Source organism: Girardinichthys multiradiatus, chromosome 2, assembly GCF_021462225.1.
Source record: "Girardinichthys multiradiatus isolate DD_20200921_A chromosome 2, DD_fGirMul_XY1, whole genome shotgun sequence".
Lineage (NCBI taxonomy): Eukaryota > Metazoa > Chordata > Actinopteri > Cyprinodontiformes > Goodeidae > Girardinichthys > Girardinichthys multiradiatus.
The window spans coordinates 37,616,253-37,642,000 of NC_061795.1; the positions used below are offsets into that span (position 1 = coordinate 37,616,253).

The window sequence follows — 25,748 nt, forward strand, 5'->3', positions numbered from 1 at the left end:
TAGCAAACAGAGAAAAGACCGGATTTCAGATTTTACGTCTGTCCCCAAACCAGGCTGTTTTCACAAGAAGCACATTTTATGGGCACCAGCTCTAGTTTGGTACAATAAGTCTGGTACACAGGCTTATTTATTTTAGATTGGCAACAAAACATGTTCAAGTGAATTCCTGTTTTAAAAGTAGTCATGATGTGAGAACCCTGTGGATTTGTGATTTGTGTAGTTTTAAATATTAAATGAGAAAGAAAAGTGGATCTGCCTTCTTATTTTTAAAAGATGGCAGAAGCTGTCTCACAGCTTTTAACACTTCCAACCCCAAATCTTCACTCAGACATATTTATAATCACTACTGGTGATTCTAGGAGCAAACAAAAATAGAATTATGTTATTATACAGAACAACTAGGCCTTTTCTCAGTTATTGGTTTAACAAGACTTTAACAATTGTTTGTTTTCCATAGTAAATTATGTTGCAGAACATTTTTGTTAGCAGATCATAATACACTTCTTCTGTCTTCCATGAAAATTAATATCAGTGGAATCCATTACTGCTATCAAAAACCTTTATTTGTAATTGGAAAATGTTTAAAGAAGGTTTTTCATAGAACTTTTAATTCCACTCAAATAAATCCATATTCTAACCATTACAGGTAATGGGAATTTTGCTTCTTGTTACCATATTAATTTATCATAAGGTGAGAGAACCTGAAAAAGGCTCGTTGGGTTTTACTGAAATAACCAGTAATACATCTACATGTGTTTCTATAAAATAGAAGAAGCTCAAAAGGGTAAACACTCCCTTGAGAAAAACAAAATTAGCTTCTTTCCTGTGAATAATCTAAAATACATTAGCCCCTTCTGTTTTTAAATCCTTATGTAGGCTACTGATTTTGTTACAAGGCATGGATGGATGAAGCCCTCTAGTGGCCTGCATGTGATATGGACAAAAAATGATGTTTCTCTACAAACACACCAGCATTTTCTCGTGAAAACTTTTTCCAGGTTGAACGAGACTGTAAAAATATTGGTGAGTCAAGGTTCCACAGATAAATATATACATAACTAATCAACTGAATCAACATGTTAAAGGTATCTATAATTAGTTTCGTATTGTTTTAATTAATTCTTAGTTCTGTGCTGCAGCATATCATTAATTTCTGTTGTCTGTCAGGCGGTCAGTTGGCGGGGGTAATACTGCTATACATATGGGCAGTTGACTTGCTGTGCAGGTGAAGCAATCACATGTTATGGTCTATTTGAAAAGCCATAGTGACAGTTTCATTAATTCCATGAATGACTGTTACATAGGAAATATTAAATAACTACCGCAACATATAATTTTTAACATATAATGAATTAAAATTATAAGTGACTTCCACATTTATTTAGGTAATTGTTTATTTAAAACAATTACTGACACATTTGAATAACTTTAGATGCATTTTATGCATGTGTTCAAGTTTTATTTAAATGATCACAAATATAAAAATGTGCATCAAAATTAATTTATTTATTGAGTTATGGCATTTTTTTTTACAGGGCCAAAAGTCTCATAATCCAACAAATAAACTGTCAAATGAACATAGTGTGAAGCTTTAAATACAACTGTATTATTGCATTAAATAAATAAATATATCAGCTATTCAGTTCACAAGTAAATGATTAAAGAGAAAATATTTAAATAAAACAGATTTATTGTATAATAAAATAAAGGACAATTTTTTCAGGTTTTTTATCATAATTTTATATCCTCTGTGCTATCGTGCAGTGTAAAATAATTTCAACTGTCGCTATTGCTCGACAAATTGACCCTAACATCTGGAACCATCCTGGTTCTTGTAGGAAAACAAGCAAGTTTTCCATTTCACGTGGGTGTTGTTCGTAATAGACATTTCTGCAAGGCAGCACTTGAATGCAGCACGGCGCTCGCTTTTCTCCAGCCGTCCAATCAGAGTGCGGGATGCTGGGCAAGCTTTTTGCTCGTGGGGTTAGCAGCGTAGACGCGTGAGCGAGGAGACTATCCTAGTTAGAGGTAAGCTTGTCGAAATGTTGCACACTTAATTACTAACAACATTTATTGCGCCTTTTGAGTGTCATTCATCGGCCCTATATGTTATTAAGTAAACCGCAACGAAGTGTTTTCGTCTCGGTTTTAAGAAACTCCGGTGCTTTTATTGACCCGCGAGCTTAACGGTAGCTAGATAATATTAGCCTTTTACAGCGGCCGGCTAGTAGCATTAAACGGTTATCAACGAGTTTAATTAAGTTGCATAATATATGTGACTTGGTGTATATTTAAGGCTCCTTTTTCCATACCCGTATACCAATTAGCAATGGAAACAACACAAGTGCTAAGATTTTCTCGTTTTGTTTGCATTGTTCTTAGTACGCGGTTAGCCAGTTAGCTCGTCGTTAACTGTCAGATCATTGGAACCGCCCATACCAGCATAGGGATTTGCGTTTTGCTGTTACTGAGAGAAGGGTGTAGATTTTCTTTTTATTATGCTGAGGTCCAGGGTGACTGTCACGGTCATCGGTGGACGTTTTTCCTATTATTAAAAAAACATGCTAGCTGTAGTTCTCTGAGCTATCTCCCATTATCATGTCAATGCGTCATCGGATTGTTTCTCAAATCTATCTCGAAACCCCCAACTTGTCTGCCTGTTTCTAGATTTTATCATCTTAATATGTTTACTGTATCAATACCTACTAAGAACATTTTGCCTTGAAACTGAAATTATTTTATAAAATATTTACAGTCTGACCACAGATCTTGCTCTGGATGTAAATACGTGTTCCCATTTATGAAAACAGTTGATTTTTGGAATAAAGACCTAAAAACAATAACAGACTGCTTACCTGATTTTAAACAAATCTGCTAATCTTTTATTAAATTAAACACATTTTTGTTGGACCTAACCTTCGACATTGTGCCCTGAATAGTGAATATATTTGGGTATGTTTTCTTTATGTTTTTAGTAGGGACACTTGTTAATAATCCCTACTTGGTTAATGTTTTGGAGCAGAGAACAGACTAATAGTGTAATTGCCAATCAAGCGATTGGAGCCAAAAACGAGAGTCACCGACATGCTGATAGTAACATACCTCCTGTCATCACCTGTCTTTCACTATCTTCGTGTTTCTTCATTATCCTGGTTATTGCTATTATCCCAGTTACTGCTTCTAATTACTGCTTTCGTAAGTCTTTTTTTCTTTTCTTTTTTTTACAGAGGAAGGTGCTGACATTTGGTCATCATGGATGCCAATAAAGGTAAAAAACAAATCTAATACCATTGTTGCTTGCAGCATGACAGTTTTTCATCTGAAAGTAAAGTCTTGTTTGTTTCTTATCTTAACCTGTAAAACGCCTGTGTTCACATGATGGGTAAGAAAGATAAAAGTGATAGATAATCTCAAAACTTAAATAGATTACATGGAATTTTAGTGGAAAATCTGTGTTTTGGAAGGGATTTTTAATATTAATTTTGGTGAGTTTGTTTTAACCACTAAGTCAGAGGAAAATGCATTGAACATTTTTAAATCTCCAATCATGCTGAAACATCTTTTCCATATACCTATTTCTAGACATTCTCCTCTGAGTAGACTGTTGTTTTCCCACTTATAAAATCCAACTTGTTGAAATGAGGAATATTCCACATCTTAAAATATTTTATTTTCACTCACTTCTGATTCGACAGCAATCTATGGCTTTTTTTTAAGTCAGTATTGTTATTTATCATTGATGATAATGATTTATTTTAGGATTTTACATATGAAATATTGTTCTGTGATGTTCAAATCTGTAAATATTTAATAAAAAGAAACAGATTTTTGTTACTGTCAGGTCAGTTTTGGATATCTAAATGTTTACTGTAGTTTCTTTATGTTGTCTTTACATAATGCAATGTTTAAAACAGTGCAATTTATGTGTATTATTGTAATGACTTTGGTTGTAGGTAAAGGGGATCAAGCAATGCCAAATCCAGGTGGACAGATGGGCAAACCTGTCGGAGTCCCCTTTATGGAAAGGTCGTAGCAGATCATCTTGAACACTTTGTATATGTGTTTTCCATTAATGTGTTCACAGTTTGTAGTATTGATTGTGCTGCATTCTCTAAGTGCCATATGATAAGTAATAAATATAGTCTCATTAGTCTGGTCTTCCCTTTAAATAGGTGATTCTTTAGTTTGGAAAAACTCACCTCTTTTATAACAAGAATGGCTGACAAAACACACTTTTTTACAAGTACATATGTGGAGTGCAAGTCATATAGAGGCATACTCCTTTACCTTTCCATTTATCAGAGTAAATCTAAATCCTACCCACAGTGCTTTTTAATTCAGTATCGTGCTTGTCTTTGGGTTGCACTGGTGAGCAACATTTTCTCTTCTGCCACAAGATGGTTAGTTTGCGTTCCCTGGTCCCTAATGTTACAAATAACAATTACCACTAACTATTTTTGTGGTAAGTGACATTGCTTTGCATTTATGCTACTGTAAATAACACATGCTGTTCATCTTTTGATTGATGGGCTGCTACAAAATTGTGAGGAAAAAAGCCCAATAACAATGTTTCCACATTTCAAACCACCACATTACTGCTGTCAAGCTGATTAGCATGACGGTAGTTTACTTTTGCTATATAGTGCAAACATGGGCAAAGCATTTCAGAGCATTATATGGTTTAATTGAAGCGTGTTATGTGAATTCTGCTTCCTTCAATTAAAAAAAAAAAATACATATTTTGATCCAAAGGTGACCATTGTTTTAGTTCTTGCCTCATTTTTGGGCCGGAGATGTTCAAACTTCATTAATTCTTTGCTAAATAGTTGGATAGTTTTCGGGTCAGATTGAAAGCTGTTAATATAGCGCCTCCCCAAAAAAAAAATATATATATATATATATATATTTTAGGCTGAATTTCACCACATGTGTTTTATTTACTTTTGCAATTTTAGTCAGTTAATAAAGTGTGTTAATTGAAGTGTGTTCAGTTCCACTTTTCAGACACTCAAAACAGACTCCGTGCTTTGCTTGACATTGCTTATTTGTGTAATTTCCCCTAAATTGAGCAGAACATTAAATCTAAATAAGGCAGATACTGATCTATTTTTTACATGATCTGTTTTTGGTCTTTTACAAGGAGTGAACATAACGTACATCAACTTAATTTTGTTTACTGCACCTCACAAATCACTGGTAGGCAACAGATTATTGTAATCATATCTAGACAACAAACTCTTCTCATTTTTGAGGAATCATTCATGTCCGCTTCAAGATGGATTTAGGAATGGGCTGATTTTTATTCCTCTAATACAGTCATTGGAAAAATAAACAGTTAAGGGTTGCTTAAAAGAGTTGTTTGGGGGAAGCATCTTCTCTCTAAGCAAAATAATCAAATCAGCAGTAAAGTTTGGTGGTGGGATGATGATTTGGGCTTGTTTTGCGGTCACAAGATCATGAATCCATCTGTATGCCCAAAGTATTTTAAAATGAAACATGAGGCCATTTTCCTTCATCTTTGCTTGAAACTTGGTCATTTGGCAGGAAATATTTTGGTTGTTTTCAAGCAGAGCTTTCCATTTTGCCATTACCTTTGTTTTTGTTTCATAAATGACATCAAGGTTAAATCTGTGTTTTTGCCCCATTAGAGTTTGATTTAACTAACTTTAGAAGTTATACATTATATTAAAAAAGAGAAGAGGGTATACTTTATCCCTGACTGTATTTAAGTGTTCATTGTTACAATCTATTCACATCAACAACTTGAGGACAAACGAACAGTTCTGACTAACTTCATTTACTTCTTAAGGTAAAAAAAAACAAAAAAAACATTTATTCCTAACAAAATTGTTTTAATGTTTGGAACATGTAGTCTGTTTCTGAAATTGAATGTATAATTGTAAATATAAAGAAAAAGGAAAATGTATCTTTAGAGTAGGAAATCTCCCCGTTTGAAATTCCTTGTTTTCCTTCTGATCTAGCGTGCTTCCCAAAGCAGTGAAGAGGCGAGTGCATGCCTTAAAAAGACTACAGGAACAGTGTGCTCACATTGAGGCCAAGTTCTACGAAGAGGTCCACGAGCTAGAGAGAAAGTATGCAGCTCTATATCAGCCACTATTTGACAAGGTAATTTCAAATCACCGATACATTTGGCTCTTAGACAGTCTTAGTGCATTTAATGTCAGACAGACAAACTCAGAAAATAAAGTTTTAGTCTTAGTTCCTATGTGATCCTACATAGGAATGTAACTTTTATGCACCAGTGAAATTTTGTGTCTTTAACCTGATCCCAGGTCAGTGACATTACATCCTTGGTGCTAAAATGAAAACTGTCACAACGAGTAGTCGGCTGTGCTTTTGTCACTCCAGGCTATTTCCAGAGATGGTGACAAGAGCTGTGCCATTCCTAAACATGTGGGACAGTGACAGCTGTGGCCTGTCGCACCTGTTTGTACTATGGTCATGTGTCAGTCTCTCTTAGGTGACCAGTGTGCTTATTGAACATAATTTAGCCTGACCAAATTTGTATTTGTTTAAAAGGATATTCCATAGTAGGATGCATCATTCCATCTCTAAACTCACAGATTTTCTAATAATCTTTCTATCTTGTAACAGAGAAGAGAGGTTGTCACGGGAGCAGTTGAACCCACAGATGAGGAGTGTGAATGGCACACCGACGAGGATGAAGAAGAGGAGCTTGCTGTAAGTGCAGGGTTGATTGGTCTTTAGGGCATATTCCTACATCTACTGGTTTTACAATACATAAATGAAAATGTTATGGTGTGGTGTGGTAGTTCTAATGTTCAATTTAACATGTTATTTTGATTTTGATACACAGGCTGTGTCCAAATTAAGGGGTTGTGTCCTTCGAAGGCCGTCTTTTAGGCCGATTACGTCACAGCGATGTGACGAAGGCTGTCCAAATGCGTCCTCCTTTTCCCCAGATTTGAAGGATGGGTCAGGTGTATCCTTCGTGGCCCACCCTATCCCATGATTCATGGCGGGTCGAAGCAGATTGTTGAAAAGGAAGTAGCAAAGGCCGGAGGAGAGAGAAAACCTTTGAATAAAGCTGGATATATTGCACTTTCTAAAACTAAAATTAACTTTTACAATGTTTTTGGCCGACAATGTAGTTGTTTACACCTGAATTATCTGCTTGGTTTACCAAAATATTGCTTAGTTGCAAAGGGGCTGCGACATGTTCAGACATGGCCACTAACGCTGCGCTTACGGCCGGCTCGCCTCGCCAGCTGTCAGCTGACCAGGCGGTCGAGGCTCGCTATCCCAGGGGAGGACGCCTGACTCCCCACGTAGACCAGTCCTTCGAAGGATGCAGCAACTGAATTTGGACACAGCCATGGACTGAAAAAGGAAATGTGTAGTATCCTTCTTTCAGCAAGCCAAGTAACAGGACAGCAACAGGTGAAGGAGGGCAATGCTGCGTTGGTCTGTTCTAACAGTTAAAGAAAACCCTGATCACTGCAGCACTTTCAATGATTTCATTAAATGACTATAAAACTTTAGTAGTTTTGAAACTGTTGAAAACCTTGGTATGCCTTGATGCAGTTAACTGGCCCATTAACTGACATTTTTAGTAAAGCCAATTTTGCCAAGGACATTCATGTTCATTTGTTATTCATGTATGTTTATAAAATCTGACATCCATCTGGATCCACGCCTTGTTCCTCTGCCATATTGATCATTGTTTTTACTCATATTGTGTCATGTAGCTGTTTTTATCACATCAGTTCAACATTGAATGCAATCCTAAATATGAAACTTGGTTCTTCTGTAGTCATTCAGTTACAGTTTACTCATGGTGTACTGTTAGTCTGTCATGTATGTTTTTCGCATGCCTTCCCAATCTTTTACATGTTTACCCAGATGTTTCCCAAAATGAACTACTCCTACACTTGAAATAGATAAAACAGTGGATTTTTTCCTGCTAATTGTCGGTAGGAGGAAGTAAAGGAAAAGGCTACCATCGAAGATGCAAAGAAGGAGGAAGTCACACCTGAGGAAGACCCAAAGGGCATCCCTGACTTCTGGCTCACCATTTTCAAGAGTGTGGACATGCTCAGTGACATGGTGCAGGTATGGATTCATCTCAGACTCTTAAAATGTAACTATATGTCAGAAAAGTACAGAGTCTTTCACAGGACTTTTGATTTGTTGATCAGGAACATGATGAACCCATCCTAAAGCACCTAAGAGATATTCAAGTAAAGTTTTCTGACCCAGGACAGCCAATGGTAAGTATAAAATTGCACCAAATGGCTTTGATTACTAAATTCAATGTAAAATGTAATTATTTTTTCCCCATCTTATACAGAGTTTCACATTAGAGTTCCACTTTGAGCCCAATGGCTATTTCAACAATGCAGTCCTTACCAAAGTCTACAAAATGAAATCAGAGCCTGAAGCATCAGATCCTTTCTCATTTGAGGGCCCAGAGATCATTGACTGTGAAGGGTAGGACTCGCAGTATTTATTTTCAGCTTCAGATATAAAATAGATCTTGCGTGGTCTGAAAACCATTTTTGCCCAGTTGTTTTAAATTAATCTTTGCTGACTTTGCATCCCACATATCAGCCTCCTCGTTTTGTGCATCCTTGGTTTCATCTCCTTCTCGCTTTTTTTTTTTTTTTGCACGCTTCCTCTCTCTAGATGTCAGATAGATTGGCACAAGGGGAAGGATGTGACGGTGAAAATTATAAAGAAGAAGCAGAAGCATAAAGGTCGTGGCACTGTGCGCACTGTTACCAAACAGGTTCCCAATGACTCCTTCTTCAACTTTTTTAACCCTGTCAAAGGTGAGAATGCAAACACATCAATACACACAATTTCTATTAAATTTATCTGGAGGTTGTTTTGTACCTTTTGAAGGAAAGGTGGTATTTCTAACATACTTCTGTTTTGGCTCTTTACATCTTTTTGCTTTCCTCTTTATGTTTGTAACATTTGTTAACAGAGGAAATAAGTTATTTAAAGTCTAGATGGTTTTTGTAGCAAAAATCAACACAAGCGAAGGCTTCCATGAAAGACCAACCAAAGCATTGTGATAGAAACAACTATTAGCTAGTTGTTTTTTTCTAGTGAATAAATGTAATTGAATTATAAAGATTATGTTTTTTTTTCTGAATTTCACAGCTAATGAATTTAGCAAACAATAACTAAGAAATTAGTTTTAAGACTTTTCTCATATCTTTACCATGGGTGCTAACCAGTGGCGGATGCTGGTCTTTCAAGGAGGGGAAGCTCTATATCAAGATCGCTGATTCGCTCATTTCACTGTCAATCAAAAAGGGATTCAGCCTCAGACAGATCATCCAATCATCATGCAGAAGCTGGGCGTCCGGGCCAGCCAAGGCCAGCCCACTGCCCCATAGACCCCCAGAGACGCTGAGCGTCCGATGGGCGGGACAAAGCCCAACATTTTGCTTCGCTATTGAACTCACTGTTAAAAGCGCTGTGAAGCTGCAGGAATGAATGAGAGGAAAGCCATGTCGTTACCAGTGATAAGAAGCTGATTCTGAACAAAAATTGAGCACGTTGTAGCGCATATTTAGTCAATGACATGTACACACACAACAATATATATGTGATTACTTATTTTTTGGCATTTTATGAGAAGCTGAGCTTCCCTTGCAGTCTTAGAGCAATCGCCACTGGTGCTAACACATTCAGACCTGCCTACTCTGTTAGGAAGCAGGCCACCAGAGACTAGATGCTAAATTCCTAATTTAGTTACAGTAAAAGGTGGAATTCAGAGATCAGAGCTATACCAAAGAGACAGAAGATGTCAGTCAGCCAACTAAAACAACAAACTGAGATTTATATAAATCATAACCTATGTTTTATACTGTAAATGCTGATCTTACCTTTTAAATGTGATAGAAGCTGCTCCGTTACATAGCACTAAGGTCATTTAAAACATAACTCTGTTCTGTGGACACACATTCTCACCACTCTGTGATGATATTCTACATATTTACAGCCTACATGGCAAGTTGATCAAAATACACACAAAGTGGAGAGTTCCTATATCTGTGTTCAATTACAGATACTGAAGCAATCTGGTCAACATGTTCTCTTCAAACTTGAACTCACCAGCAGGTGGCACCAGACTCTTACGGTCTAAGCGGCCTCATTGGGACCGAGTTTCTGGCTACCTGTTTCCAACTAAAGTTGGGCCTCAGATAAAAGTCAGTTTGGGAGGTTTTTTTTGCATCATCTTCATTTTTACTCACTTTCTCTGTGATGTTGTTCTCACCAATGATTCAGTTGCCTGAGAAATGTGAATCACAGCTTAAAAAGAAAAACAGTCATTACCTAAATGGAAAACTGAAAGTTGAATATTTAGCAGTACATTTTACTGTTTCTACTGTATTAGACAAGTTGAATTAGACGATTAAATAAAATGTTTTCTTTCGGGGGGGGGGGGCAGCAACACCTCTTTAGTGATCAGTTAGTTTACAGGGAAATTGTATAAAGATGTGATAAAGGTAGAGGTGTATGCTTTACTGATTGTGTAATGCATGAAAATATGTTTTTCTTCTTTTTTTTACATCATACATAAACCAGTTGTCAGATTGGACAGGTTATGCTGCAATTTATTACCTTTATAATCTTTCTTTTATCGTATCCTGTCAGACAAGTCTGAACCTATTCTGACTCTCAGAGGATGAGCAGTTATCTTTGTGGTTCAGCCATAGTTGTGATTTGTCTTTGAATATAAATATCATCTTGTCAAGTGTGTTCAGGCATGCAGCTTTGGGGCTTAGATGTCAGGAGGGACTAATCCATCTCTTGCTTGCAATGTGACCAGACACAAAAATGTTCTGTAATTCAACCTTTCTTCAGTCCGTTCACTCAAAATACTAAATTTCTTTTTCTGGACAGACTTTCTTTTTCCCACTGATTTAAAGTGAGACTAAAACTGAAAATACTGCTTTATTGGGACAGAAAATCTCCTATTCATTTTACACAACTTTTTTTTTTTTTTTTATGAAACCCTCCTTACTGTACAGTAATGTCAAGCTTAGAACGTAAGACAACAATACAGTTTTGAAAAAACAGTACATGCAGATTTTAAGTAATATAAAAGTTTAATAGGATAATGTGAAGAAAACAAAAAATTCAGCTTTTTGTATATTTGTCCAAACATTGTTTGTTAGAAAATACATTTTTCTACCCTCGAAGGTAAATTTGAGTGTTGTGAAGTGCACACAAGCTTTTTTTTTTTTTAACCTTGACATCATTTTGTTTCCTTTAAAACTGCTTGCTCTTGACTTTACATGTTTTCTTGATGTTGCAGCTTCACCAGATGGAGAAATGGTGAGTGAACGTAAATATATATGTTATTTATAAAGTTGTTATTGTTTGTTTAGTCAATTCGGTTAAACTGCTGAAACGTTTTGTTTTCACAGGATGAAGACTCTGAGTTCAACCTAGCCACAGACTTTGAAATCGGTCATTTCTTCCGTGAGAGAATAGTTCCCAGAGCAGTGCTGTATTTTACCGGCGAGGCTCTAGAAGACGACGAGAGCGTAAGTCCTTATACCCACAAACAGACAGGATTATAGGGACGGTTCAGCACTCGGTTCACATGATAGGAAGTTTACAGGCAGTATGAGGATACAAAAGCTAAGCCTATAATGACTGTTGGGAGTTTTAACGCTTGATTGTTTTGCAGTTCGAAGAAGAAGAACTGGAAGAGAGTGATGAAGAGGTTGGTAATAATAGTGTTCTAATTTGTAAAGCCTTTGAGATTTGAAATACAAGTCTGTCTGCTTAGGTGCATCCTGGGTGTGCAGCTTCAACCCCTCAATGCATCACTCCCTTTAAGCTCATGTCGCTAAGAATGCCTCTTTGTGTCACAGGAACAAGATGAGGAGGGTGATGATGATGACGAAGAGGGTGATACTGACCCCAAGGTCAGTTTGCACCGTAAAGCTTTGACTTTTTCTTTAGACTAGCGTTCTGAAATATCTATAGATTCATAGGATCAAGTGTCTATTAAAAATGCTACAAAAAACTCCCAACATCTACTAAAAATAAGTAACATGCAAAATGCTGTGGCACTATACTTTATTAACCTATCTAGACTAGGTTTGGGTTGTTATGAGGGTCTTACTATATAAAAACCTTCTATTTTACTGTATCATTGGATTTAAAACAAAAATGTAATATAACTGCTTTTTTTTTTTTTTTTTTTTTACGCCAATTTTAAAACAATTGCTGCTTAAATAACCAAAACATTTTTTAAGAACTGTTTTTTGCTACAAGAAATATTTCTTGCAGCTGAACTTGCCTTTACTGTAAGAAAGGGAAAAGTATGTAGTGGTCTTCCTTCAGCCAGCTGATCGGCAGTGTGTTCAGCAACATGTCAAGAAAGGGGAGCTACTCTGTGCTCCATAGAGCACCTCATTACAAGTACTGTGAACCACAGAAATGGTGTGATGGAGAACTCTGGCATACCTTGATCCAGGTCAATGAACCCTGCCTAATCTCAACATGGTATAGACATTATATTTAGCATATCTCAACCATTCACATACGTACACATGTAGAAGTCTTTCATTTTTATCATAGGTACTCTTCAACTGTGAGTGACTGAATCTAAAACAAAAATCCAGAAAATCACATTTTTACATCAGAAGAACAAACTCAATATTTGGTACAGATATCGGATGTTTCCAGTTGTTCTTGACGAAGTTTGGACACACTGCAGCAGGGATTTTGGACCACTCCTACATATAGATCTTCTCCAGATCCTTCAGGTTTCGGGGCTGTTGCTGGGCAATACAGACTTTAGCTTCCTCAGAAGATTTTCGATTGGGTTCAGGTCTGGAGACTGCCTAGTTTTCTAGATTTTTGTTTTGGATTCCGTCATGCACAGTTGAAGAGTACCTATGATTATTAAAGACTTCTACATGCTTTACAAGTGGGAAAACCTTAAAAATCAACAGTGTATCAAGTACGTGTTCTGCACGCTGTATATGTCTGCCAAAGCTGAAAAAAGTCTAAAATCAGCTAGTCGTTTTTCTTACAGTACAGAAATGCTTGGAATGGGAACTGACTCTTGTATGAAAACCAAAATCGGTTTCTGCAGTTTAAAGGCTCAGCGCAGTGAGTGAGAGAACATCATTTTTAGTTTAATCCATTCTTAAGGTGACTAAGGTTTACTGGGCTTTGTAAGCAGTTACTTGGAGGTAAGCTAAAGTCTCTTTAGATTCAAGTTGTGCTGAGTTTCACTCTCATTCATCAGTTATTCATTTTTACTTTAGGGGGCTCTTTGACCAACTCCTGCAATGTTTCACTTTGTGCTCACTTTCATCTGTGAATGTGATAATTAATCCTTTTCATACCGTTTGTCTCTCCCTTACCCTGGATCCGTTCATTACAGGCATAATCAATCATTCTCACTCCATGCATTTCTAGGTAAGGGAGAAGTAAAGATGGCATCCCATATTCTTTGCACACCCTTTTATGGGGGCTTTGTGATTATTATTGCTGTATTTCTACTTCTTTGCGCCCCTTATTCTCCTGGTAGGTTAAGATATAGTTTTAAACTCTGACTCACATCTTGGATTAAATGAGACGTCTGCTCTCTTAGTCATTTCTTTTCTATTTGTTCCCTCCTGTTGTCTCATCCCAGGTTTCTAACAGTATTACCTTTACCTCACCAAGCCAGGTGCCTTCAGTCTTCTGCATTTCCTTTCTTAGTTGGCATGGAGAAGAGCTTTACTAACGCTCGGAAGGCTTTCTAAGCTCTGTTGTTTCCTAATCTTGTTTTCTCTCCTTGTTGTCCACAGAAAGAACAGCCTCAACCTGCCGAATGCAAGCAGCAGTAACCGTGATGATCTGGGGAGGTCGAGACCTGCTGTCCATCAAATCAATTCTCAGCCTGTCCATTAGACCTCCTAGTCTTGCAGGCTTAGCCCTTTTACAAACTCATTGAAATGCAATAGAACCCAAACCTGTGTTTTTACTATGAGCATGACTTCTTTTTCTACAGTCTTGCACTGTCTCGCTATTTTTATTTCGGTTTCATTTGACCTCACAGCAGGAATCAACTCTTAATTCAGTGACCATGGTATCACATAGGTACAGCCATTTTCTTTTATTGAGTTAGGTGTCTGCTGAAAAACTCAGAACATTATAAGGAGTAAGATGGGAAAGGAATCGCTTGCAACTTTACTTTTCATGGAAATAGGTCAACTACTCAGGGGTTTTTAATGCCAACAAATAAATTGAGTTTACCAGGAAACTGCTGATCAAGATTGACATAACCTATCACTGGGGTTGTTTTAGGTTTTCTTTTTTTTTTGTCATGGTATTATTTCTTAAGACATACAATGCACCATTTTGAATTTCCTTTACTGTTTTAAATGTTCATTGTGTCATTGGACTATTTATTGTGGTGTCATGCAACTGGATGGGATGTTCTTTGGTGAGGGAATGCTTTAAGGCATTAAAAGGCTAGTCACTTGCTTAAATCTTTTAAGCAGACAAGAAGTTGCTTTTCCTTTTTTAACATGCATTTAAATACATGGTCTGCTCACTCCTGCCCATGTTAGCTGGGTTCCACAAACATTTAAACCAAGCATGATACTGATCAGGACTTTGGAACAGACATGTAGGTGTACCTCTAAAACTATCATTCATTTCTCTTATCTGTTTACCCCTTCGGTCCTGAAAGGCTCTTTAAACTTTCTGCCAATGTGAAAAAGTTGGACAAGAACACATCTCTTTATAATTGCTGATTACAGACTGTTGGATGTTCTAAGCTTAAACATGATTTGTATGAAATGGCTTCTTTTATGCATCTGATTCCTAACAAACTTCAGAGTCTGTGATGGGATAGTGCAGGAAGCTTGGATGAAATGTACGTTCTGTTGCCAAGAAGCCAAATGTAAAGACAAATGTGGATTTTTGAAATAGTTTGCTAGTTGAATAATGTAATGTAAAGCAACATTTAAAGTTGTTAAACATATAAATATATATAAAAAACATTTCAGTTAATGTCTAATGGTTCCGTGGAAATATTTATGGAACAGGGTGCCAATGTATTTTCTCTTCTGCACATGGATTTTGGCCATTTATTTGGACATGTTTGCCTGATGACTGTTCGATAGTAGCGACAGCATTCCCCGTTTCCTCCACCTCCCTCTTTTTAAAAAGAACGATTGTACATCTCATTGGATGGTTCTCTCAAATGCCACGGTTCATTCTACCCCATCTAACCGTGCGCTAGCGATGGCCTTAACTGGTTCTTAATCACAGTTTGTTACTTGCAATCTTTCTTTTCAATTTGTACAGAGTTAGTTAAAATATTCTATTAAAGTTGTGCAACATGGTGATGTGTTTTGGATGGTTTTTACAAAATACGACTACGTTACACATGTGGACAAAATTGTTGGTACCCTTCGGTTAACGACAGAAAAACACACAATGGTCACAGAAATAACTTGAATCTGACAAAGGAAATAATGAATAAAAATTCTCTGAAAATGAACAAACGAAAATCAGACATTGCTTTTCAAACATGCTTCAAAAGAATTATTTTAAAAAATAAATTCAAGAAACAGGCCTGGACAAACGTGATGGTACCCCTGAAAATAATGTGACCAAAGGGACATGTTAAATCAAGGTGTGTCCATTAATTAGCATCACAGGTGTCTACATTCTTATAATAATTCAGGGGGCCTATATATTGGGCTACAGGTAGTCACTGTGCTGTCTGGTGACATGGTGTGAACCACACTCAACGTGGACCAGAGGAAGTGAAGGAAAGAGTTGTCTCTGGAGATTAAAAAGAAAATTATAGACAAGCATGTTAAAGGTCAAGATTATAAGACCATCTCCAAGCAGCTTTGTGTTCCTGAGACTACAGTTGCATATATTATTCAGAAATTTAAGATCCATAACAAAACAAAGAGATGGATATTATGAACGGTAACAAAAGAGCCCAGAAAAACCTCTGAAGAGATTAAAGGTGAACTTCAAGCTCAAGGAACATCAGTGTCAGATCGCACCATCCGACGTTGTTTGAGGCAAATTGGACTTAATGGGAGACGACCAAGGAGATCACCATTGTTGAAAATGAATCATAAAAAAGCCAGATTGGAATTTCTCAAACTACATGTTGACAAGCCACAAAGCGTCTGGGAGAAAGTCCTATGGACAGATGAGACAAATATTGAACTTTTTGGCAAGGCACATCAGCTCTATGTTCGCAGACAGAAAAATGAAGCATATGAAGGAAAGAACACTGTCCCTACTGTGAAACATGGAGGAGGTTCTGTTATGTTCTGGGGCTGCTTTGCTGGATCTGCCACAGGGTGTCTTGAATCTGTGCAGGTATAATGAAATCTCAAGACTATCAAGGGATTCTAGAGAAAAATGTGTTGCTCCCCAGTGTCAGAAAGCTTCGTCTCAGTCGCAGGTCATGGGTCTTGAAACAGGATAATGACCCAAAACACACAGCTAAAAATAACCAAGCATGGGTAAGAGGAAAACATTGGACTATTCTGAATTGGCTTTCTATGACCCCTGACCTAAATCCTACTGAGCATCTTTGGGAGGAGCTGAAACATGCCGTCTGGAAAAGGCACCCTTCAAACCTGAGACAACTGGAGCAGTTTGCTCATGAGGAGTGGACCAAATACCTTCTGAAAGGTGCAGAAGTCTCATTGACTGTTATAGGAATCGTTTGATTGCAGTGATTGCCTCAAAAGGTGGTGCAACAAAATATTAAGTTAAGGGTACCATCATTTTTGTCCAGGCCTGTTTCATTAGTTTATTTTTAAAAATAATTCTGTTGAAGCATGTTTGAAAAACAATGTCTGACTTACATTTGTTCATTTTCAGAGAATTTTTATTCATTTTTACCTTTGTCAGATTCAAGTTATTTCTGTGACCCTTGTGGGTTTTTCTTTCATTAACCGAGGGGTACCAACAATTTTGTCCACGTGTGTACATGCTGCTATACAGGCTGCTATAATTGTGGATATGTGTTGGGATTAACCCACATTTTGTTTTCCATCCCTTGTTGGAAAACAGTGAACCAACCAATTGCAATCATATGCACATATTGATGTTGCATTGACAGTTGTATTTTAAAATATTGTGCAGCTCTAATTATCCATTTTGTGATAAGATTAGGGCAAAGGTTGCACATTAGTACATCTCTGTGAAATAATTAGGAATTGGGATTATTAGGAATAATTAGGATACCCAATTTTTGAAATGCACTGTGCCTTGCGAAAGTATTAATACCTTAGCAATTCCACTTTTCGTCACATTGGGATTTTATGTGATAGGCCAACACAAAGGAGCACATGACTATAATGTGGAAATGAAAGCACACATGGGTTTTTAACTCTTTACAAAGAAAAATCTGGAATGTGTTGTATGCATTTGAATTCAGCTCCCTTTACTCTGATACCCCTAATTAAAATCTAGTTAATTCAACTGCCTTCAGAGGTCCCCCTAATTAGTAAACAGAGTCCATCTGTATGTTATTCAATCTCAATATGAATTTACCGGCTCTGTGAAGGTCTCGGGGTTTGTTGGAGAACATTAACGAAGCTCAAGAAATGCATCAGACGGGTCAAGGATAAAAGAAACAAATTATGGCACAACTGCTAACCCACCTAGACATGGCCATCCTAAATGACAGGCTGGACAAGGAGAGCATTAGTCAAAGAAGTGGCCAAGATGCCCATGGTAACTTTGGAGGAGCTGCTGAGATTCAAAGAGCAGGAGGAAAAGTAGTCAGGACAACCATTAATAGTTTGCAACACTGGACTTTATGAAACAATAACAGAAAGAAAGTCAGAAGAAGGAAACCAACAGTTTCCATCAAGCCATACAAGGGACAAAGCAAACATGGAAAATGTGTTCTAGTCAGAACAGACCAAAACTGCACTCTTGAATAAATGAAAGCGCTTTGTGTCTATGTGTAACCTGGTAAATGCAGCGTCCTGATGTGGGGATGCTTTTCTTTAGTCAGTAGAGGTAAACTGGCTAGAGTTGATGAGAAAATTGATGGAGCTAAATCCATCCTGCGATCTTCCAGGATTGCTAAATACAATGAAGACAGCCTGTTTGAGGCTGCAAAAGTTTTAAGACTGGTGAAGGCTTAACTTCCAGCAGGACAGCAACAGTGTGTAACATTCAAAAGGGCTTTTTTTTTAGATGCAATTTATTTAGTCTGGCCGAGTTCGAGCAAATAAGAATGCACAAAGCTTGGCCTTCAGATGTTCAAAACTGATAGACGTACCCCAAAACTCATAGATGGAATTGCTGAAAAGGGTGTATCTACAAAGTATTGTCATTGTCTGCACAGCTAATCCTTGCAGGGTCGCAGGAGGGCTGTTGCCTATCCCCAACGGTCATTGGGCAAGAGGCGGGGGAAACCCTAAAAAGGTTGTAAGTCCAGCACAGGAAATAGAAATGCATGCCACAATGTTCAGACCAAAAATTAAAACCATGTATTTCCTTCCACATCACAATTGTGCCCCACCTTGAGTTGGTGTATACCATAAAATTCTAACAAAATATGTTTTTTGTGGGTATAATGTTACAAATTATTGGAATGTTCCAGGGGTGTGAATATTTGTGCAAGGCGCAACAGCTTTGCTGTGAAGCTTCCTGATGGTTTAACTGTGCAGCATATTTTAACGTCATAGTGTGACTTCTGTGCTGATAACTTTCCTTGGGTGAATGCACCTGCTGTTGCTGGCACAATGTGACAGGACACACTCTAACCTAACTATTAGACATCAGGTGATGGTTTATAAATGATTGCCAAGTGCTTAGAACCAAGCATAAAGTCAGTTTAAACCTGAATTGAGCCCTTCATTTGCTATCAACCTAGAGGCAGAAGGCTTTGTAACCTCTACCAAAGCAATAGAAAAGTCTGGAAACCTGTCTCACAGACTGAACTAATGTACATCTCTGTTACAATGTTTGGAGGCGGCATGGGAGATTTTACAGAATGCTTTTGGGGGAGCATGGCCCTTGACAGCAGTTTCTTTTCTGACACCAAGAGTTCAGATGTGTGTTTAGACTCCCGTCTTCTTGGGAACAAAGGTGTTAACATGAGGCAGGGAGAAAACAGAAGTCTGGATGACATAAAGATAATGAGGTCCTGGTTACCATCAAAGATTGCTCTTAGAAGCACTTGAGAGGCGTTTCCTATAACCGGGAAACAAATGGGTGAATTCTCCAGAGAACACTAATACCAAAATGACCTGTTCGGCTGTTTGTTAGATTTTGCTTCACATGAACTGCGAACAAGAAGCTATTCATACTAAATCTGTTGTGTGGGGTTGAGGATTGCCTTGGTGCAACAACGAGCCCATTTGTGACTCAGAGCTCATTTTTGCATTTTTAATAACAAAGCCAGAGAAACTGAATTGGAAAGTGGAGTTACAAGAGTCCAGAAGTCTGTTCATACTTACAGTTGTGAAAAAGATAGTTTGACCTATGGATATTTAACATAAATGTTATCAATACAGACAGATGTAAAGTAATGTAACTTAGTTGAACTGAAGGAAAGGCTTTAAAGTGTTTTGTTCTGTTTCTGATGGGAATAAATAAGGTAATCTTCACATTTTCATACTTAAATTGGCTAAAATTACACATAATGTAGGGTAATGATGAGAATGCTATTGCTCAGCACTTTGAAAGACGTTTGCCATGGTAGTTTGGTGTGCTCCTTAAAGTGAGAAATGAAAGGTCTGTCTGAGGCCTTCAAAAAAGAACTATAGCAGCTAATGAGACTGATAATAGGTTTAAAGAGGTCTCAGAAGAATTTGAAATCAGCCTTTCCAATAGCCTACAAGTGGAGGACATTCAAAGTAACTGAAAACATACCCAGCTCTGTTCATCCAAGCAACTTCACCTTGACAGCATGTTGTAAGATGCTAAAAGAAGTCTTCAAAACCATAAAATTATATGGTTGGACCAACATGCAGATACTGAACAACTTTAACTTTCATAGGAGGTGTGCAAGGAAGAAACTTTTGCTCTGTAAGAAAAACACTAAGGGCAGACTGAAGTTTGCCAGAGAAAACGTAATGTTATTGTGACAGATGGGTCTAACACTGAATTATTTGGACACCAGAACAGAGGAAATGTTTGGGATAAACCAGCCTGGAAGTCCAGAGGTAGAGGTGTAATAGTTCGGGGATGCTTTTTTTTTTCAGGCCTTTGCTATCTTACCATCATAGAATCCAGCATAATGTCTACCATTAGAGGGTGCTTGAGGAAAATGCAAGACTATTTGTATAAATAAAAAAAGCTAAAGTAGAACTGGACCCTAATGACTCAAAACATATTTTGACATCCTCCAAGAACTGGTTGAGAATAAAGAAATACAAGGTTTTGGGCCTAGTCAAAGCCTATATCCTAATCTCATTGAGATGTTGTGAGGTGCCTGGAAACAGACTCTACATAAAAGAAACCTCAAACACCTTATAGCTAAAAATGAGGAGTAGGGCAAACTTTCCTCATATATCAGAGACTGGTATATGGCTACATACTTGCTGAAGTTATTTAAACCACGGAGGTTAATATTAGCTGTCAGGAAATAGGGTGTCCTAACTTTTTCCTTTGCTAGAAAAGGCATTTCTGTTAATATATTTTGCTTAATGATATGAGCAAGGGTCATTTCTATGAAGTGGAATTAAACGACAATCTCTTCAAGAGATAAACAAAAATTCAAACTTGACATCAATATGTGAACATTTCTTATAAAATGACAAAATGTTTAATTGGGTGTCCTAATTTTTAATGACTGTAAATTTTGTAGAAATATGTCACGTCAGGCATTTCAATTTGTTCAAAGTTACATAAAAAATGTAATAGATTAAGTGATACAATAAAACCACATAACCTAAAGTTATTTTGCTTGGAACTTAGCATGAAAACAAAATGGAAACTAGCGAGTCTTTGTATTCTCATCCTTCTTACACTCCTTTTCATCTGTTTGATGTCCATGGGTGTGTGGACAAAGAGGGAGTTTAACAACAACAAATGCAGAAGAATTCAGTGTAATGGGCTGAAACAGAGGCCACCTCCACGTTCTGAAGACGGGTGGAACAAACACGTATTCATACTGATGCAGCTATTGCATTTGCAAATGGTCTCAACCTCATCAAGCAGAACTGTAAATAGAAGTCATCTTCCAGCCTTCATCTCAGCTGCAGCTGCACCCACAACAACCTCTCAGCCTTAACGTGCTTTTTCACAAGTATTGTATTTGTGAGCACACCCAGGAGAGAGAGGGTGAACGGGGTTGCCTGTGTGGGGTCTTCTGTGCAGCTTCCTTCTGAGCGGATGTGATGTGAGCCAACTCCAGAGAGGAGAGGGAATAGAGAGATACTTTATGTTGCTGATGCAGGGTTGGTGTTCAGAGCTAAATGAGCTGAACGGGTAGCCTGATAAAGAGACTATAGCCATCCACAGCTCCAGGAAAGACTGACCACAAACTAACTAATGTGACACATTTGGATTTATTGAATTAACAGCTAAGGCAGAAAAATCCCACTTTCTGGTTTAATCCATCTGTGAAAGCAGCTCCATGTTTGCCAGTCAATTTGACATTAGTTATCCTCCAACCTTTCAGTCTAGCACCATGATTAAGGCGATTATTGTGGAGGTTTAAAGTTATGCACCAACTTTTTCAAATCTTGTCATGTTACAACCACTAACTTCAATTTCTCCCAAGCTTTATACATTATGGAGCACCGTTCAGTCCATGTTCCAAGACTGAAAAAAGTATGACACCTAAACTGGTAGGTCAGCCAAGTGGACTATTAGAAGCAGCTAAGAGGCCAATGATAACTTTGGAGGAGCTGCATAAAACCACATCTCAGGTGGGGGAATCTGTTGACAGGACAGATATTCTGGCTTATTTGAAAAGTTTGCTGCAAACGTGTGCTCTGCTGGACAGATGAGGAAAACTAGCTTTTTGGCTTAACTAACCTTGAACAAACTATCCTCAGAGTGAAACGAAGTGGTGGTAGCACCATGTTATTAAGATATTTAATGGTAAGATGCATTAAGCTAAATACAGGGCAAGGCAGCCTGTTAGAAACTGCAAAGCAAGACAGCAACCCTATGTATACAGCCAGAGAAAACAATTTAGCTCAAAGCACACTAGTGTTACAATAGCCTAGTCATCTAGTATTTTCCTTCCATTTCAATATTTATGCTACTTTGTATTAGTCTATCAAATCAAATTCAGATAAAATACATTACAGTTTGTGGTTTTAATATGACATGTGAAAAAGTTGAATGTTATTAAATGCTTTTATGTACAGTATATACAGGTGAAAGAGGGCAAGCCTAGAGGCGTAAACTTGTTTGTTCCATGGAACTTCAGCCCACGCTAATCATACACAGAACCTGTAGATTACCACAACCTCCTCCGCCAACGTTTCCACGGCACACTCCTCAATGTAACACTCTTCAAGCAGCCTGGCTGACATCCTAAAGGTGATGAGAGGGGCACAGCCTCCTCCAGAAACAAGACCAAACATGGCCGTGGATCAACACAGGCTTGGTTCACAGTAAATCTTTGTGCTTTGATGTCGTATGTGGGCGTTAAAAAATGGAGACGTAGCAGGATTCTGAAGAGATCTTAGCCAAAGCTCAACCTTTTTTATGGGTTATTTCATTTCTATTCCAGCTCACATTTGACATGAGATGTTGCTCTAGACTGTGGAAGGAAAAAATCAAATCCAAGCTGATACACTGAATACTTGTTTAGGTACATTCAGTGAAACTCATTATTGTGGGAATTAAAATAAATACATTTATCTTAAAGCTCCACCCTCTTCTCTCACATTTGTGCTCCTCTGTCTGTCTGTTTGTGTGTGCTTTAAGTTCAAATATAAATAATAGCACAAGCTAATCTTAGCTCTTGTATTCATTATCTCCAGTTTCCTTTTTGCCTTAGATTTGTGAGAAAAGCGTCACGCCCAGTCACACCATAGCAGCGCTGCATTAGTCCTCTGTCTGGATTTATGAACGGCTTAGTGAATGAATGAGTAACTAGGTGTGGCGTGTTTAACCTGAATCAGTCTGTTTGACTTCTGTGCCCTGAGAAAGCAGCCAGTCAGGGCTGGGTTGCGTGAACTGGTTTCAAGTTGCATAAGGTGCCTGCAAAATGGGTCGATCAAGGCCAAGCCTGGTTTAAATATATGTAAATTATATGTCTGTGTCTTATGGAGAATCATGCAGGGTTTGAACGGAGGTAACATATATGACCGGATAGAATCAGGGTGGGTTAGTTTTATTCAAGACACATTTTTTGAGATGTTCTGCATTCTTTTTAAAATCTTTTAAAGATTTAATTGTGTTGTATGAAATATAACCTCATTAAAGTAGGCAAAATTTGTAACTGGAAGTTTCTGATTAGTTTAATTCTTCATTGGTTCTACAGCTTATTTGACAGAGACGCCTCTTCAAATTGATTAAATTCAGAGTGGAGTTGTCAGCCAGACCTTGACAAAAAAGGTTACATACAATGGCTGAAATACAAGCAAGAAAAATTCAGCTGTTAAGTCGCCCATTACAGATAAGATTAATACTGTGGAAAGACTCTTGATTTATCATACAAGGTGCAGTGAAGCTATGTAGGAGGCAAAATGAAAGAAGAATTCCTCACTGGGGGAAGAAATGCCAACTTGCATAGCTGCCATTCTTCGCAGCATCAAAACGTCAAGAATGAAATTCCAGAGTAACCCTCTGGATCACACTTCTTAACACCTCTTAACTGTCCACACAGACATAGGAGGAACTACGTCTTTGTTATCCCACTCCTCTGATAAAACACATGTGGGAATTACAGGCAGGCATGACAGTTAGATTCTTTGTTATACATTCATGAAATGCTTCTTTCAGGCCAAACAGCATTCTGGAGTCATACTTAGCTGTTGCATATTCACACATTAATCTCTATGTAGTTTAGAGAAGAAAGCCTTGGAGTGTAATAACATTCATTTAGCAAGAGTACATGTCTAGCAGTTTTAATTTCTGCAAAGTACAGTTACCTCTCCAACACATCTAGTAAAGATGTGTTAAATCCACTAAAATACATTTTCATTTTATTGCAGTAGCAGAACCACACACTGAAGATTTGTGAAAATAAATGTTTTAGCTAAATTCCTGCTGGGATTGTTCTTGGTAGATGTAGCTAAAAACATTTTTGTGATTAAAACATAGCAAGTTAATCAAAGTTTATATGAACTTCTAATTAGTGTTCCATGACTTCCTGTGTTTCTGTGTTATAAATATGACATGACAAAAGATGGCAGTTTATAAGATGGCAGGCAGGTCATGGGGTCACAAAGTCTTATAACAACCAGACTTTAGCTACATGCTAACCAGTTGTTTGAGGGTGTTTGCCAGAAAAAGAAAAACACATTCTGTCCCACCCTTACAAACACAGACATTTCAAGTCTTCTTAATTCTACTGGGACTTTAACTGGAACTGTGTGCTTTGGCCAAATGGCATTATACCCACCAGGTGGGTCTGGTGTGCAGCAAACCCATAATGCATGAAAAGCTCTTCATCCCCACTGTTTAGTACGGTGGAGGATCTGTGAAGCTGGGCATCTATTTCTCTTTCAAAAAAGAGAACCCTGTTAGACAGCATGGGTTCATGAACTTTTTGAAATAGATTCATATTTGATATAAACATTTGCGAGGCTTTGTAAAACTGGGTCCTTACTGGGTACGTCAACAAGATAATGGTTTAAAACATGGCTGGATCAACACAGACATGGTTCACCAGACACAAAATAAGCCTCGTTTCACTGCCATTTACACCCTACTAACAACCTGAAAAAGTGAGAACCAACTCTGTTGTCTGATCTTGAGAGATTGTGCAAAGAGAGATGACCAAAGCTCTCTCTCTCTCTCTCTTGTTTTGCTCCAGCACTGTGAAATGTCAGGGGAGAAGACTCATTCTTACTTTAACCAATGAGAAAAAGGAAGTTGAACAAATAACTCACAATAGGGGTACTAATAGGTGTGTCATGGGTGATTTTGTTTAAAACAAATATTTTTATAGATGTGATTTTTTCCCCATGTTTAATGGTTGTATTATTTTCCAATATTTTCAGTGTGGTCTTATGTTACTAAAATAAAATTTTGATTTGCAAATCTTTTCTAGTGGTGCCAATAAAATTCTCTGGGTTTGTACGTCTAATCTTAATTACCTTAAAAGGTTGAAGGCTCAGACGAAGAGTTTTATCTTAGAAAGTAGCTGGATTTTGTGCAAGACCGCAGTTATGAGAGGTTCTGCCATGCTACTCCTATCCACTATCCTTGAGCCTTATCCGGCGCATAAGGACAGGCAGAAATGCATGTCAGCCAGCACCAACATCCTCCTTGAGAGGTTGGGGAGGTGTTGGTTTGATAAGTACCAGGGCCCTTGTGCTGAATAGCCAAGCTTGAGTTTTACTGTTCTTACATTTTCCTCAAACACAACCCCACAAAGTTTGCACCTGTTTCATCAGTTATTGTAGTCATTGCTTGGTTTACATTGCATACCAAAACTATTTTAGAAGGGTAAAGAGATGATTTAGAGCTGTTTCTGGCACAGTCTTGGCTTCTTACAGGTTGGAAATTTGGGTTGGCAGAAACATAAGTCCTAACATTTTGGTATTTAGGTTGAGTTGATGAGAAGAATGATAAGAAAGTAGCTTGTGTATTACAAAGAATAT

General features: G+C 37.7%; 1 protein-coding gene across 2 annotated transcripts; it reads left to right on the forward strand.

Moving 5' to 3' along the window:
- Nucleotides 1-1,911: 1,911 nt before the first annotated feature.
- On the forward strand, nucleotides 1,912-15,362 carry nap1l4a (nucleosome assembly protein 1-like 4a). Of its 2 annotated transcripts, XM_047345128.1 has the most exons (15): nucleotides 1,912-2,028; nucleotides 3,228-3,268; nucleotides 3,954-4,026; nucleotides 5,982-6,126; nucleotides 6,616-6,702; nucleotides 7,960-8,094; nucleotides 8,181-8,252; nucleotides 8,333-8,472; nucleotides 8,668-8,813; nucleotides 11,318-11,337; nucleotides 11,430-11,549; nucleotides 11,696-11,731; nucleotides 11,883-11,936; nucleotides 13,409-13,443; nucleotides 13,818-15,362. In XM_047345128.1, the coding sequence occupies exons 2-14, from the start codon at nucleotides 3,253-3,255 to the stop codon at nucleotides 13,412-13,414; spliced, it is 1,050 nt and encodes a 349-aa protein (XP_047201084.1). In that variant the 5' UTR covers nucleotides 1,912-2,028; nucleotides 3,228-3,252; the 3' UTR covers nucleotides 13,415-13,443; nucleotides 13,818-15,362. The 2 variants fall into 2 exon arrangements, with proteins under 2 accessions (XP_047201084.1, XP_047201075.1); XM_047345119.1 differs by lacking the exon at nucleotides 13,409-13,443 and having other exon boundaries at nucleotides 1,913-2,028.
- Nucleotides 15,363-25,748: the final 10,386 nt, after the last annotated feature.

What these genes read in the sequence shown, in the direction of transcription:
- nap1l4a (XM_047345119.1), top strand. An exon ending in ATCAGCCACTATTTGACAAG is followed by an intron (nt 6,127 to 6,615) that starts GTAATTTCAAAT and finishes ATCTTGTAACAG; the next exon opens with AGAAGAGAGGTTGTCACGGG. An exon ending in AGGGTGATACTGACCCCAAG is followed by an intron (nt 11,937 to 13,817) that starts GTCAGTTTGCAC and finishes TGTTGTCCACAG; the next exon opens with AAAGAACAGCCTCAACCTGC.